This window comes from Ahaetulla prasina, chromosome 6 (genome assembly GCF_028640845.1).
Source record: "Ahaetulla prasina isolate Xishuangbanna chromosome 6, ASM2864084v1, whole genome shotgun sequence".
Taxonomy (NCBI): domain Eukaryota; kingdom Metazoa; phylum Chordata; class Lepidosauria; order Squamata; family Colubridae; genus Ahaetulla; species Ahaetulla prasina.
In genome coordinates this window covers 77,564,189-77,580,498 of record NC_080544.1, presented here as the reverse complement: position 1 = coordinate 77,580,498, position 16,310 = coordinate 77,564,189, and the positions used below count along the sequence as shown (strand labels likewise).

Genomic DNA, 16,310 nt, shown 5'->3' with positions numbered 1-16,310 from the left:
ATACTCAACAAGTCTCAGCAGAAAATAAGCAGAAAGTGGAAGGTCTGGAGGGTGAGATGCGGGCAGTGCAGAAAAGAGGGGAGACGACAAGCAATGCTGTGCTTGGACTACAGATGGATAAAATGTCTTATTTCCTTAGGTTTCAAAATTTGGAAGAAGTGGACCAAGAAGACTTGAGAGATGTTGTGACTAAACTGTTGGGAGAATTTCTTGGGAGAGGTGTTGATTTTATGAATTGGGATGTGGATCGAGTTTATAGAGTTAATTCACAATATGCACGCACGCATGCAGTTCCTAGAGAGGTTCATGTCAAATTTGTGAAAAGAGAGACGAGAGATGAAATTCTTAGAAAACATAGGAGTGGGGCACTGACTTATAGGGGCAGGGAGATAGCCATTCTGAGGCAGATTCCCAGACAGGTACGTGAAATGAGAAAGAAATATTACTTTTATCAAGCAAATTGTACCAGAAGGAGTGGGCTTCAGATGGCTGATGCCAGAGGGATTGATGATTTTCCGGGAGGGCATTACGAAAAAATTAGTACAATTATGGAGGCTGCGGCCTATGTGGAGGAACACAAAGCCCTCCTGGATTTAGATGACCCAGGAATTGAAGAAGGGAGGTTATAGACCATGGGCGGAGGCGGCTGCCGCTGTTGCGGCCCTGGAGTTGGGTCAGGCTGAACCCAGAGTTCTGAGATCCAAAACTAGGAAGTGACAAAGATATTTGGTATTGTGTTGGTTTTCCTTATTCTCTTTCGTATGATATTCTGATTATTCTTGACCCTTCCTTATTGTGTATGTAAGATTGAAACTTAGCTACTTCGTATCACCTGCTTGCCATATGGCTGTTGTATGTGTTTAAAATTTTGAGTAAAATTCTTATCATGTATAAGAAAAATGAAAATTTACCATACCTGATATGTATTTGCATAAATTTTTTTTTGACCAATAAAAACTTTTTATATAAAAAAAAAAAAAAAAAAAAAAGGATTAATGCTTTCCAAGAGTTTTCTTTCCGGATTGATGGAATATATGGCAGTAACTTGTGGATTGTTGGACATAAGGAACTATTAGGAAATATTGTGATTGACTTTTTAAAAGGAGTAATAAAGGAAAGACAGAGACTAATGCATCAAAAAAAATGGCAAGAGATAAAAGTATTATTCTGGAAAGAAGTTTTTTTTGAAATATTAACAGACAAAAATATTAGCGTTCCTGAAAGATTAAAGATCTTCAAGAAATGGGTTGATTATATGTTTCACATCTATCATAAAAGACTAAATATTTGGATTTATATTGGATTTTGACGAGGAAAGACTAAAGTTGAACAGATACTGTAATTTCTTGTATTGAAATTATATAATGTGTTGTACTGAATTGTAAATAGAGTATTTTCGAAAGGTCTTACGTAAGAAAGATTTTGGGGGGAAATTATATGGTTATAGAAACTATAAGGGAGATATTCTCTGAATTGGATTGGATTTTTATGTATTAGCTGGTTTTAAATACTTTAGGATTAATTTGTTTTATTGATTTATATATTTTATTACTGTTAATTGTTAATTTTTTTTTTGAAGATTTTGGTTATGTAAGGAGGAAGTTAGAGTTAGAGAGGGAAAATTGGTATAATAGTTTTGGGGGAAAAAATTTTTTTAGCATATGTTTATTTTATTTTTAACTATACCTTGTGTTTGTTCCAGGAAGTCAGGGGGGAGGGGGGTTTGTGAAGGGAGAGGGGAGGGGGGCTGGGGGAAAGGGGAAAAAAATTTTTTAAAAAACTTTTTGAAAAAAAAAACTGGGCAAGCATGCAAGCTTCTGCCTTGACACACTGTGTCAGTGGGATGTGTGTCTGCTACACACACACACATCCCACTGACTCGTGGATTTGAGGCTACCTTGAGTTTAGCTCTAGATTTGCTTAGTATTTCTTTAAATATTTAAAACCCCTACCTAAGATTAATCTGAATCAGAAGGCCTCTGTTTGGTAGAAAAAAGTAACTGAAGAGAGTCTAAATGTGCTTCCCTTGGCAAGAAATTATGAAGGCTGGTGCAAAACACAAAAAAAGCATCTCTCATTCCTATCATTGCTCTACCAATAGATTTCTGTTAGCATAGTTCATAATAAAACCATTATTTTTCTTGATCTATCTGAAGTAATCAGGTTCATGAAAGAATATGTAGTAAGAGCCAAAGTTCCTTGTAAACATTGTTTTTTGTTTTTGTTTCTTAAGTGAAACAGAAGGAGGAGTTTTCTGTGAGAAACTACCAGAAAAGATAGAAGGTAAGTCATACATTATAAAATGAGGCAAGGGAATTTTCTTCTTAATCATCTGTCTCATGAAATTAAAGAAAAAAACATACTTTCACTTTTTAGCATGCACGTCTGGGTTGACTGTTGAAACTACTAATGAACAGAAAGATCTCTTGGTGATAAACGTGGATCTGGAACCAGAATATCCTGATGCAGAATTGCGTGCTACACTTCAGTGGATTGCTGCATCTGAGTTTGGCATACCCATGATCTATTTTAAGAAATCCCAGGAACACAGAATTGAAAAGGTATTTGTGAATGGTTGGAGAGATTCCACTATTTAATATACTGTAGCTGCAAAAATGATAGGAATCTGCTGAACCTTAAATAATCAAGTGACCCTTTAATACAGCTGATTTACTGTTAGGTATTTAGGGGGAAGTACCATTTGAAAAATTTTAAAATATTATTTAAATGCAGATTCAGTAATACAGTAACTGCCCAAATTCTATCACAGAAACAGCTGACAGTTTTGTAAATAGTTGAATCAATTACTAAAACCTATGTGAGAAAGATTAAATGCATTAAGTCTGCAAGCTAGTTTTTTGAAATCTACTTGCTAATTTAACATATTTAAAATGTGTGTTTAAAGTTAAAATACCATACTTTGATAGCAAATAGTTCAGACAAGCAATGAGAAAAAGAAGAGCAATTATATATTGATTGCAAAATGAAAGAATATAAAAAAAAATCTTTCTAACCCCAAAGAAAAGTAGTACCCTGTTTCCCCAAAAATAAGACATCCCCTGATACTAAGCCCAATCGGGCTTTTGAGTGCATGCGCTAAAATAAACCTCCCCCCAAAAATAAGCCCTCACCGAAAATATTTAAACAGAACTGGAAATCAGGTAAGATGGCAAAAGGAGCCCCATCTTGCTCCATGCACCCCAAAATAATAAGACCTCCTCAAAAATAAGGCCAAGCGCTTATTTTGGGGTTCAAAAAAATATAAGACAGGGTCTTATTTTCAGAGAAACATGGTATATGATGTAATGTAGCATAGCATGGTGCAATGTGGCTAGTAGTCCCACTGTCTGAAGGGAAAAGAAAATGTCAGAAGCTCAGTCGATGCATATTAGAGTAAAACATACTTCTCTAGGATTTTGTGCTGCTCTATGATTGAAATAGCGATCCAGTACTGGATGTTTTAATTTCCAATGACAAGAGATATTTGAGCTGTTTTAGAAACCTATAACCTAGTTGTCCTCAGTCAGCTATAGGAAAAATAGTATATACCTTATATTTTTACAATTTACTTTTAAATGGTGTTTTCATTTCTACCAAGTGTCTCTTAATTCTTTAGTAAATGTATGTGGATTATTTGATTTGTCATTAATCATTAGCAGAGTGATCAGTAGCAAAATGTGAATCAGCACAATGGATGCAGTCAATGACTTACAGTAGGCCAGTTCATTCATGAACAACATTTGGTACAGCTGTTTTTCACTAATTAAACTGTGAATTAATGTGTATTAGTTTAGATCTCTTAGCTTGAAATGAAAAAGGGAAAAACAAAACCTTGTCTAAAAAATTGTTGTTTTTTTCCTTCTAGTTTTTAGATGTTGTGCAGTTTGTGCACCAGAAGTGCTGGAAAGTGGGTGATATCTTTCATGCTGTGGTACAATTTTGCAAGCTCCATGAAGAAAGTAAAGGGCCAACTCTGAGCCTCTTTGACTGGCTTCTTGAGCTAGGATAAAAACCTTATTAAAGATATTGTTTGCATTTTTATTCCATTTTAAGCGGCAGTGATCTGTGAGTGGCCCTGTTTTATTCAAAATCTCAACATAAATAGAGCTGAAAAATATCCATTCTGCTGCTACATCATGACCCTGTTCCAAAGCAGTGCAAAGAAGGGAACTAAGGAGGGAGGACAGGGCAGAAAGAGAGAAGTGAAGAGCCAATGTAAAAAATTACTGCATGAAGGACTTTGTAGTTTTGAATGCATTGCTCTTGAAAAGAAAAGGATATGCAGTTAAATGACTGTGGGGTTGTTTTTGGTTTTTTTTACAAAATCTAAATGAAAAAGACATTTTCCATAATCTGCCAGCTACTTATTAACTGCTAACTGGAATCCCAGTAACAAAATTCAATTTTTTTTAAAGAAACAACACTTTGTATTTATAGTTCAAATGCCTAATGATTTTACACAATGACAGATGAATACATATCCTTAAATGAATTCTATATTGTTCTGCTTTCAATCTATTCCCAAGGAGCAAATTAAGGTCTATGCTGACACTGCACAGAAAAGCCTGAAAGTCATTCCACAAGTATGTCCGTTCTGCTGAAAGAATTAAGCCAGCTTTTTAAATGAGTTCTTAAAACTCATGTTCAATGAGTATATTGCTGGTCTGTCCTTTAGTAGAATTGAGTCTCACTGGGAATTCTATTGAATGGCCATTGTCAAAATATTAGAGTTTCCCAGTTTTAACAATGATTCATCTGCTTTATAAAACTATTTCCAATCTCTGAATAAATAATAGAAACACGTACTCTGAGTAAGTTGGCAGTGGGTTCAGTCAGGAATTAAATAGTCATTTAACTCCAAAAGTAAAATAAGTTCAATTAGGCCAACCTGGAAAAAATAGCTTTCCATTATGCCTTAATAGGAAGATTGTACTGATGAAATGTTTCATACTATTAACAACAGTTTATTTCTAACATCTTTAAGCTAATGTATCCTTTTATTGTAAATATTTGAAGTATAGAACGTAAGATTTTTCTTACAGAAAAATGTGTTTGTCAAAAGCTAGTACCTTGCTCAGTACTCAGAAAAATAGTTCTCATCCTACTCAAAAATTCTTTGTAACAGCTAAAGAATCTGATTTTAATATATGCAGTAATCAAGGAAGTAAATTAGGTTGCAGTAAAAAAATCTTCAGCTTACTACCTGGTAAATAGCTCCAATACAACTTGCCTATATCCATTGCTAGTAGTGTTCATTGTGGCGCTATGATATTGAACATTTATTTCACAAACAGGGGTGCTTTTCACTACAGGATTATGATTTTAGAATGTATCCAAAAATAACATTATTTTGCACTGTTTTAGAAGCAATTTTTAATTCAGTATAGAGCGCCATAATTACCATCATTTCCCAATCATGCCTGCCCTTTCTTATATATACAGAAAAGATATTGCCAGCATTTCTATCAATTTAAGTGGCTTTATGGAAAATAATCATTCTACAGTACATGTAGAAAAGTAAAGGATACCCATTGTTCATAGAAGAATTTTGGACTAGCACCTTGGTCTGCTTTGGAAAAGTGCCATTTCTTAAAAAAATTATCAGTAAGTGTTTGCACTCAGAAATCAATAAAATAATACATCATTAGAGATTGATATATTGTTGAAATATATTTATTTTTGACCAATGGCAAATTAGTTGTGAATTACACAGATTTTGCAGTGGTAGAATAAATGTTTACAAGCACAAATATAACAATGTAACAATGTGATGACATTTCTCTCTGTATATTACATTTTAGTACTGAAGCCTGACTTGAAATAAATTTGTGTTAACAATCTGCCTTTATCTTTCTTAAATCTGATTCTGAATATCCCTTGTATGTGATACAGATGAAATAAACCATTGTTGTATAACTATTTAGTGGGGGAGATATGTTCTGTACAAATCATTACCAGCAAGATCAGACTACCAGTAAACCTAAAAGCCTATTAAGTAATTGATACTTAGCCCTAATATAAAATATAAGATTAAAATCATATAATCCTATATCCTGAGCCTATATCTATGCAGATAATATTTCCGTCACTTCTGATATGTGAAATTTTTGCTTGCAAATAGAGTAGCTTGCAATTTTAGTAGCAGCTTAATTGTTTCATTTAATTTTTGTTTCTGTAAACTTTCCGAATGTATGTACTACAGAAACAAATGAGGTTTCATCTTCCACATCTGGAAAGGCGCTATGTTTTATAAGGTAATAATACCTTATTAAAATAGTGGTCCTTTGTTGTATTAGAGATTTCACCTGACTTTTTTAGGTTTCTTCATTGAAAGGAAACTATACATAGTGTAGAAGAAAGTTCAGATAAGCCAGCAACCTGATATTTTCAGAGCCATATAACAAAATCTAAAGATTCACACACATTTACAACTACACTTTATGCCAGCATCTGGATATTTTGGAACACAATGATGCTTTGCTGACAGCAACAGTTCTTTAACACTATTCAAAACAGAAACGTAAAAAATCATTTCTAATGACTAAGAAATGATGGATCATAAATAATATCATCAACAAATTCTGGTTTCTACAAGAATTATACAAAAGCCAACATAAACAACATTGCATGAACTTTGGGGTAGGCATTTTCCTGGACAGCCTGCTCATACAGAAGCCCAAATTAGCAGCAGATCAGATTAGAAGGCTCTGTAAAACCAACATCAAGTTCTTGAGAAGAAAGGCAGTTCACATTAAAAGAGAAGACATGTGGGTTATGCTGTTTCAACACACTATGACTCTCATAACTGAATGCCAAAATCAGTGTAATCATTTTCATTTCAACTTAAATCTTTCAGGATAGGACAAACCATAAATATAAACTATACTATACTTTTAAAAAATCATAAAATAGAATTATATAAATTCAAAATTAAGTCACAAATATAAAATACGAATAGAACATTCCAATCAATACTACAATGATATTTACATTATACATACTCAAATGTTTTATTAAATAAAAATTAAACCTTGTAAGGTTAAGGTATCTAAATGAATGCAAGAGTAACAACTAATAGTATGATGAAGCCTCCTCACTCCAACTAGCCTATAGATCTTTAGAGTAAAAAAGGTATTTCTTATAACTTTCTCAATAACACATTTTTACATAACTAGCCAAGTTAATTATTACAGTAAGTCCAGAAAATATTTCTGCTTCCTAAAGAATAAAAAAGACAGATGCAAAAAGCAGATTTTTAAAGGTTATTGTCTATACAAAAACACTGAATTAAAATTCCTAGAGAAGTGTGTCAGTCTTTGTCTCAATTAGCGCCATATCCTACACGTATTATCTTTGCTTCCTAAAAAATAGAGAAGAATATAACATTAAGTGTTAAATCTTTTTTATAACCATAATATCTAAACAACAGTCTAAGTGTTTATTTGCTGGCTCACTGAAGTATTATATTTATTTTATCTCAAGCACTATCCTTGTTTTGCTTGTAATTAGTAATGCTCTTAATCTCAAGTAATTCATCACAGTTATTACTCTTTTTTAAAAAAATTAATCTTGCTGGCTTTATACCTAAAAAGAATTGTGCTATTCTTTAATTATAGAATAAATCATTATTTTCAGCCCAAATAGCTTCAGTAAAAGCTTTCTGAAAGGATAAAAAAAATACTTGAAATCTGGCAACTTTGTTTTATTCTGAGAGTATGCTATAGTGCTACACAGACTAATGGTCCAGATCAATATAAAGCAGTTTTATATACGATGGCTTTGTAACAGTAAGCCAAAAAGAAGGCATTCATAAGATACAGCTTCCCACAATTATACTTCCAAGCTTATTTTGCTTATTTTATATGTAATACAACTGTTAAAAATAAACCATAAAATGTTTAGGTCAGCATTCAACATTGTAATCCATATATGGTTATATGATACATCAACTAAGTTATGGCTTAATGTCTGCTCTAATTCAGATCACAGGCAAACAAGGGCAAATGTGACTGGAATAATATTGCCTTCCCTAGTCTTCTCTTGTTGCAAAGTTTAGCAATGTGCAGTAGTGACACTTCAGCTACTTCTGCTTAACCTGTTCATGACAGAAGCGTAAGCAAATATTGAAATCTGAAAGTTGTTTTACTTTATCCTCACGTAAAAGATAAGAAATGTATAGATCAATCCCCTCCAAACCCCAACTAATTTAATCCAATATGCATAATAAATTTCTGGACTAAGAAAAACTGGGAAACTCTATTTCACATTTGTTTTATTTTTATTCACCACTACCTGATAAAAAATTCAACTGAACTATAACCATTCTGTTTCAGATTATGTACCAGTTACCTGTAATAATTATATTCCCTTTGTAATTGAAAGCACAGGAAAATATCTCATCATTGTGGCCTTCCAATATTTGAATGCACTGTCCCGTCTTGGGCTCCCAAAGGCGAGCTGTCTTATCTGAACTGGCTGTAAGAACACAACTTCCTTGAGGATTGAAACAGATCTTTAAAAAAATGATAAAATATTTTTTAAAAATAGTTAAGAAAGTAGAATACTTTATTGTAGTTTGTCATCGCTTCTACTCCTATTTTATGCATGCAGCCAAATGGGTGGCTTTAAGCTAGTCATGCTCTTTTAGCAAAAGTTGATTTAGGGCACTGAAACAGAATGGCAAGTCACCAGAAACTGATTCACTGTATTTCTTCTCAGAATGGTACATATAATTATTTTGCAAAATTAGAGAAGTAAAAAATGTAGAAATGATTATGAACTAATTTAAGATTAATTAATTTGTAGATTTAATTATGAACTAATGGATTAAAATATATGCCAGAAAACATCAATTAGCGTTACCTAGATTGTTATAGTTGCATATCAAAGTAGCAAGTCATAGGCTGAAGATAGTTACATGTCACCCAGTAAGTAGTAAAAATGAAAGAAGCAGATATGAGTTCTAGGAAAAAGTGTGCAATGTTCCGAATTAATATATGTATTATATAGTTATACAGTAAACAGTTAACAGTAAGCAGTCTGTAGGTGACATGAATGAATGAATGAAAATGGAATGAGGCAGTACAAAAAAAGTGTTACAAATGACATTATTAGTACCATTGCTCTGGACAATGTCTCTTTGTTTAGAATATATACAGTAGCTTAAGCATATTAATGTATATACAAGAAGAAAGGAATTTAAAAGCATGATCAATTTGATAGCATATACTGGAAGACTCAAGAATGATTAAAATTCTAAAGATTGGTAGAAAGACAGCTAACTCTATGTGCAAGGTGCTACACTACTTTCTAAATGGAGTGAAGATGATGATGATGACGACAATTTATATACTATCTTTTACCTCACAGGGTGGTCTATCTCAATGAACTGTGCAAATTATTAACTGGTGATGCTCTATTTCTATTGTATTATATCCACCTGACCTGATATTCAAACAACTAGACAATAACAATTTGAGTGCCCTGAGAGCCATTGTTTACTACTACAATTAGATTAGAGACACAAAGAAATAAAACTATATTTAGAGTACAAAGACAAAGAAAAAAACTTTCTTGGTCATATTCAAATAGAAAAATATTTTATGAAAAATAAGCAGAACTGCCAAAGTTTGAGCTAGAACAGCAGTATGAAAGAATTTGAAACACGTAAACATTTCACCTTTGAAATTTCTCCTGTATGGCCTTCAAGTTTTGCAATACATTTCTTTGTTTCTGCATCATATATTCTCGCTGATCCTTTGGTAAAAAAAGAAGAATCTAAATAGCTTAATTAAATTTTTGATAAATATTAATAAATTCAAACAAAATTCTGATAAAAATAGAATAGAATAGAATAGAATTTTATTGGCCAAGTGTGATTGGACACACAAGGAATTTGTCTTGGTGCATATGCTCTCAGTGTACATAAAAGAAAAGATACGTTCATCAAGGTACAACATTTACAACACAATTGATGATCCATATATCAATATAAATCATAAGGATTGCCAGCAACAAGTTATAGTCATACAGTCATAAGTGGAAAGAGATTGGTGATGGGAACTATGAAACAATTAATAGTAGTGCAGATTCAGTAAATAGTCTGACAGTGTTGAGGGAATTATATAGAAGTTATACACTGCATATAACTGACTACCAGTACTTTCCTAAACATGTTTATTTGCAAATAATATTCAGTCTAGGGGGACTTACTTCTAAGTAACATGCATAATCTAGAGAGTCCCCTGGTGCTCTCTAGTCATTGAAAGAAACAAGTTGCAATGCAAATAAATAAAAAATCTATGATTGCTTTAAGGTTGCTGATGAATTTTATGTCACAAAATATGATAAAGTATGTATTCAAATTTTATACTCTTATGAGAAATACTCCTTTGGCATGATTAGATAATTCAATAATTGAAAATGACACAACCATATGAATACCCCTGAATATTAAATATCTATGGAGATTCTCAGTCATCCAGATCATGGTGTTCCAAAGGTGCTTTTTCAAGAGGCAACTGGACTTTCTTGGTGTTCTTTGAAGACATTTCACTTCTCATCCAAGAAGCTTCTTCAGCTCTGACTGTATAGTGGGGAATGAAAGGATTTATAGTCCTTGCAGACAGATGGTAATTTGCATTCTTTTAGAGAGTCGTTGAGGCCACTTGGAGGCTTGTCTGTTTCCTCCGGGTCACCCAAGTAGTGGGATTATACTAGCTGGCCAATATAATCAAAAGAAACATCTAATACTTCATCATCATGGCCTGTTAAGGTTGCCACCCACTTGCTTGTCAAAGCATTCCAAAGCTGCAATGTCAAGAGAAATGGGAGTGGAACCTTTTTGGAACTGCTGAAAAGACCGTTGTGGCGCTGTGCTTTCTGCAGGATGTTATTTTGTCCTGTATCTCTTCACTGTTGACTACAGGTGTAAGCTGTGGGGATGAGTTTGTGTGTGGTCTGTATCTCAAACTTTGCAATTTGCGGAGTACAGGAACCATTTGCCCTTCAGTTTGAGATGCAGACAACACAGACTCATCCCCACAGCTTGTGCCTGTGTTCAACAGTGAAGGACACAGGGAAAAAAAAAACATCCTGCAGAAAGCACAGCTCCACAACACAGTCCTTTCAGCAGTTCCAAAAAGGTTCCACTTCTATTTGCGCTATGCAGGTGACCCTGAGGACATAGACAAACCTCCAAGTGGCCTCAATGACTCTCTAAAAGAATGCAAATGGACAGCTGTCTGCCAGGAATATAAATCCTTCCATTCTTCACCATCCATCCGGAGCTGAAGAAACTTCTTGGCTGAGAAGCGAAATGTCTTCAAAGAAAAACAAGAAAGTCCAGTTGCCTCTTGAAAAAGCACCTTTGGGAAGACCTGAACACTAAACTTTCCTGGAAGTTACTGGTATTGTCATTGAGGTTTTTTATATGATTAGGCCTACACAAAAATCAAACTGCCTTCAAGGAAACACCTTACCAAAATACCTCCAATAATTTTTTTTTCAGAAATCTCTACCTGCCGGCCAAAATATTTAATCATTAATAAAGTACAAAAGAATTTTTTAGAGTTTTTGCTACTTCTAGAAATACCTTCTGATAGAATGTAAAACAGGAGTGAAAAAAACATTTTAGTTTTTCAGAAATTCTCTTCACCTACCATCAGCTGAGGCACTTGCAATACGCTGGCCAGTATAATCAAAACAAACATCTAATACTTCATCATCATGGCCTGTTAAGGTTGCCACCCGCTTGCCTGTCAAAGCATTCCAAAGCTGCAATGTCAAGAGAAAGCATTAAACAATCTACACAAATAAATTCAGGCAATCAAAAACATTATCTAGTGCCACTTTATAATGCCTTGGTAAGGCCACACTTGGAATATTGAATCCAATTTTGGTCGCCACGATGTAAAAAAGATGTTGAGACTCTAGAAAGAGTGCAGAGAAGAGTAACAAAGATGATTAGGAGACTGGAGGCTTAAACATATGAAGAACAGTTGCAGGAACTCGGTATGTCTAGTTTAATAAAAAGAAGGACTAGAGGAGACATGATAGCAGTGTTCCAATATCTCAGGGGTTGCCACAAAGAAGAGGGAGAAGGGCTGTTTTCCAAAGCACCTGAAGGTAGACCAAGAAGCAATGGGTGGAAACTGATCAAGGAAAGAAGCAGCTTAGAACTAAGGAGAAATTTCCTGACAGTTAGAACAATTAATAAGTGGAACGACTTGCCTGCAGAAGTTGTGAATGTTCCAACACTGGAAATTTTTAAGAAAATGTTGGATAACCATCTGTCTGAGATGGTGTAGGGTTTCCTGCCTGGGCAGGGGTTGGACTAGAAGGCCTCCAAGGTCCCTTCCAACTCTGTTGTTATATTATAATATATTATATTATATTATATTATATTATATTATATTATATTATATTATATTATATTATATTATATTATATTATATTATATTATATTATATTATATTATATTATATTATATTATATTATATTATTATATTATATTATATTATATTATATTATATTATATTATATTATATTATATTATATGTTATGTTATGTTATGTTATGTTATGTTATGTTATGTTATGTTATGTTATGTTATGTTATGTTATGTTATGTTATGTTATGTTATGTTATGTTATGTTATGTTATGTTATGTTATGTTATACTGGACTTTCATTGCAAGTATACCTAGCCTTTGATCTTTTCTTTTAAAAGAACATAAAGATAGTGTAAAGCAGAGTAAAAGATAGTTTCTATGACATAACAGCAATGTAAATTAGACATTTACTGAAATAATTTTTAATGCAAGATGCTCTTTTACAGAATTGTTAGGGACCAATTTAGTTTGCCAGATTGCAATATATAGCTATGTTTCTTTTCCAGCCAGGTTGATATGTATTATTCTTGTTGCTGTTCCTACTCAAGTTGACATGTGCTCAGAAATCACTTGATGTGGTTTTCTAGAGTTTAGTCTTTGAACCAAAAGTGTGACAATTATATTACTAAATGGCTGAACAAAAATATGACTGTCTAGTCTGCCAGTACTGTATAGTCAATATGATCATGGCTATATTTTTAAAATCTATATCCCATATCTTATAATTGAGGCTCTGGCTGAAACATACCAATCTCCAAAATTCTTGGACACCTGGTTCATATCTCTGATTGTCTCTATTAGTGTCTTAACAGTTTATATGCTGTTGGCACATAATCTGAACTATGATTCTTATACAATTATATACAGGAAGCAATAAAAAAAAGGGGCCGGTTTAGCTCAGGCTGGTAAAGTCTGTTATTAAGAACACCGAGCCTGCAATTACTGCAGGTTCAAGCCTGGCCCAAGATTGACTCAGCCTTCCATCCTTTATAAGGTAGGTAAAATGAGGACCCAGATTGTTGGGGGGGCAATAAGTTGACTTTGTAAAAATATACAAATAGAATGAGACTATTGCCTTATACACTGTAAGCCGCCCTGAGTCTTCGGAGAAGGGCGGGGTATAAATGTAAACAAAAAAAAAAAAATTATATGCCATTGTTTGGATCTACATCTCAGAATCCCTGAAGGGAAATTAAAAAGGATCAGACAAATCCAAAGAAGACATGGCCAACTGAATCTTTTTGCTGGATCAAATATTTTAGGGGAATAAAAAAACTTTTCCATAACCTGCAATACACTATTGTACCATGCATGTTTTGTCCATAGATCCAGTGATGATCAGAGTACAATCCCAGTTGAATTGTGTGCTGCTTATTTCTGCACGATGGCCTATTAAAGTATGCATTCTCCTGATGGGAAAGAAAATAAATTTCAAGTTAAATAGTAGTTTAAATTGATATATATTAATCACAGACATCCTTGGAAAAAAATCTAGAGAAATACTACAGATAGTGCTGTCCTTGATGTGTTTATTTAATGTATCACAAGAAGAAAGAGTTCTACCCAAATAAATATGCACAAAAATGCAACCCTGGTATTAAAATAGGATGTTTTTCTCTACGAAAGCTTGCGCAGTAAAGCCTGCTGAGTAGTTTGCATTATATTTATTTTCTAAATGCATATCATCATTTTATTGTTTTAAAATGTACAAGGTCGCATAGTAAATATACTATATAAATCAAGGAGACTATCATTTCTCCGTTAGGGCTGTAGCAATTATCTAAAGATTGTTACTGTTAGTTTGGCAAAATGATAACAAGCTTTCTATTACTTCAGCTTTGGTTAGGTGATGCTATGAAAACACTCTATGCTTTAGAGGGGAAATGGCCTGAACTGGCTTGTGTTAAGTTTGAATAAGTTACACTTTAAGAGGCAAGCATTTCCAGTTATATTTCTCATGCACCTATGTACACTCGAAAAATGGGAAACCAAATTAAACCATGGATCACTGTTTTTACATCATACTATCCCATAATGCAAACAGAAAGCCAATTGCAAACAGTAACCTGAAAATACGGAAATCTGCCTTAAAACAAAAAATAGCTCTTTCATTGAGTCTACTGTATAATGAATTAAACAAAAATGTATACAGAACACATTATGAACTATATAATCCTAGCCTGTACAAAACAGGATTTCTGTAAAACATGACATAAAAAATATAAAATAGTACCTGCCCGTGCTAACATCCCATACTGCAACTGTATGGTCAAAAGAACCTGTGATGATTTTGTCTCCTGTGGTGTTAAACGATAACGCAATTATCTCTGCAGAATGTCCCTACATTTTTTATAAAAAAGAGGATTTCATAGAATTATTTCTATACATAGTAGTGCAAACCTTTTTTTCAGACATGAAATGAGGTAAAAGTAAATCTATGTAAAGGAAATCATACTGAAACCTGAGTGAAAAAATAAATCACTGGCTTGTTATGACATGTTAGGATTATAGTTTACAAAGCCTGACTGAAGTGTATACATGGGACAAACAATACAAAAAACATGGGAAACTGGCAAAATATGAAATGGAAATAGGTTGGAAGAATTTGGTTTAAGATAGGTTGTGGATCTCATTTGGTGAATTGGATTATCTCCAATCAACATGAATAATTCTAAAAAGGAGTGGGCAGCTGCTACCAAATACAAGCAGATGGGGCGGGGGGGTATGTAGTGGTTCATCAGAGCAAAAGTGATAGAATCAACTTACAGAATGATTTGGACCCTGCCTGCCTGCTTCCTAATTGACTTGCTCAGAAAGCTGTTAGGGAAGGTTGCAAATGCCAATCATGTGACCACAGTTCTCTGACATATTGTAATCATAAGCTGAGTGCCTGAGTGTCCAGATTGTGATCATCATATATCCGCAGGGGTGCTACAATGGCGAAAACTTCATGGACCAGTTTTTCAGTGCTGCTTTAACTTTGAACAAATGGATGCTGATGGACCAGAACAATAAGGCAGTCGTGAAATCTGAACCGGTTTGTCACCGGTTCGCTGGCCATGCATGCGTGCTGCACATCAAGCGTGCGCTGTGCACATGTATGCACAGTGTGCGCCAAATGAGCACTGCATGCATGCACATGTGCACTGCTTGCCATATGCACTCTGTGCGCATGTGCAGTATGTGCTGAAAGAAGGCTTGGGAAGGTAAGTAGAGCAGTGAGGTGGGGGGGATCAGCTGTGCCACACGATTTAGATTTACTAGAAAGCAAGATTTCCAGCTTTCTAGCTATTTTAAATCATGTGGCACAGCTGAGCATCGGAAATACCGGTTCAGAGGAACTGGTATCTTTTTTAAACTACCGGTTTGTTCAAACCGTTGTGAACTGGTAGCATTTCACCACTGATATAAGGCAATGGATATAAGGAACCTGTATTCTTTCAATAAATTTTATTTCATTTAAAACATAAGAAAGCATACTATGCCTGCTAGAACCATAAGTAATTGAAACGCACTGTTAATCTGACTACTTCTTCTCCATTCTGTATGTCCCATAGTCTAGCCGTAGTATCCATGCTTCCAGTTGCAACTAGTGTGCTTTGAAGATTAAATGACAAGCAAACCTGTAAGATAAAAGACGGAAAACAGATTTTTTTTAGAAATCCTTAGCCTTCCTAACTTCCTTGCTCTCAGGCAGGTAATAGCACGACAGAATGCAATTCCTGTGGATCTATGCCTTATTGGTCGCACAGGATTATAAATGGCAACAAGAAGATGAATCTGAGCCTAAAAATTCTCAGCCATGCAGTCTTGGAAGGCTTGAGTCTGAGCTTGTTCCTCTCCATCCAGACCTGCCCAGCCTCCAGATATTGGACATTGATGGTATCACTTGAATAGCCCAGAATCAAGATGTACAACT

At 34.2% G+C, this 16,310-nt stretch overlaps 2 protein-coding genes across 2 annotated transcripts in view; one reads left to right on the top strand and one right to left on the bottom strand.

Annotated features, from left to right (window-relative positions):
* SPHKAP (SPHK1 interactor, AKAP domain containing) overlaps nt 1–4,009 on the top strand; it is a 78,187-nt gene extending 74,178 nt beyond the window's left edge. The window contains exons 10-12 of the mRNA XM_058189135.1: nt 2,234–2,283; nt 2,377–2,561; nt 3,866–4,009. Of these exons, the coding sequence (XP_058045118.1) occupies nt 2,234–2,283; nt 2,377–2,561; nt 3,866–4,009 (379 nt within the window). The remainder of the gene's footprint in view (nt 1–2,233; nt 2,284–2,376; nt 2,562–3,865) is intronic.
* Nucleotides 4,010–5,539: 1,530 nt separating this feature from the next.
* DAW1 (dynein assembly factor with WD repeats 1) overlaps nt 5,540–16,310 on the bottom strand; it is a 30,014-nt gene continuing 19,243 nt past the window's right edge. The window contains exons 7-13 of the mRNA XM_058189304.1: nt 15,907–16,014; nt 14,625–14,731; nt 13,698–13,800; nt 11,661–11,775; nt 9,680–9,756; nt 8,350–8,512; nt 5,540–7,360 (exon numbers count right to left, since the gene is read on the bottom strand). Coding sequence (XP_058045287.1) covers nt 7,326–7,360; nt 8,350–8,512; nt 9,680–9,756; nt 11,661–11,775; nt 13,698–13,800; nt 14,625–14,731; nt 15,907–16,014 — 708 coding nt within the window. The 3' untranslated portion in view covers nt 5,540–7,325. The remainder of the gene's footprint in view (nt 7,361–8,349; nt 8,513–9,679; nt 9,757–11,660; nt 11,776–13,697; nt 13,801–14,624; nt 14,732–15,906; nt 16,015–16,310) is intronic.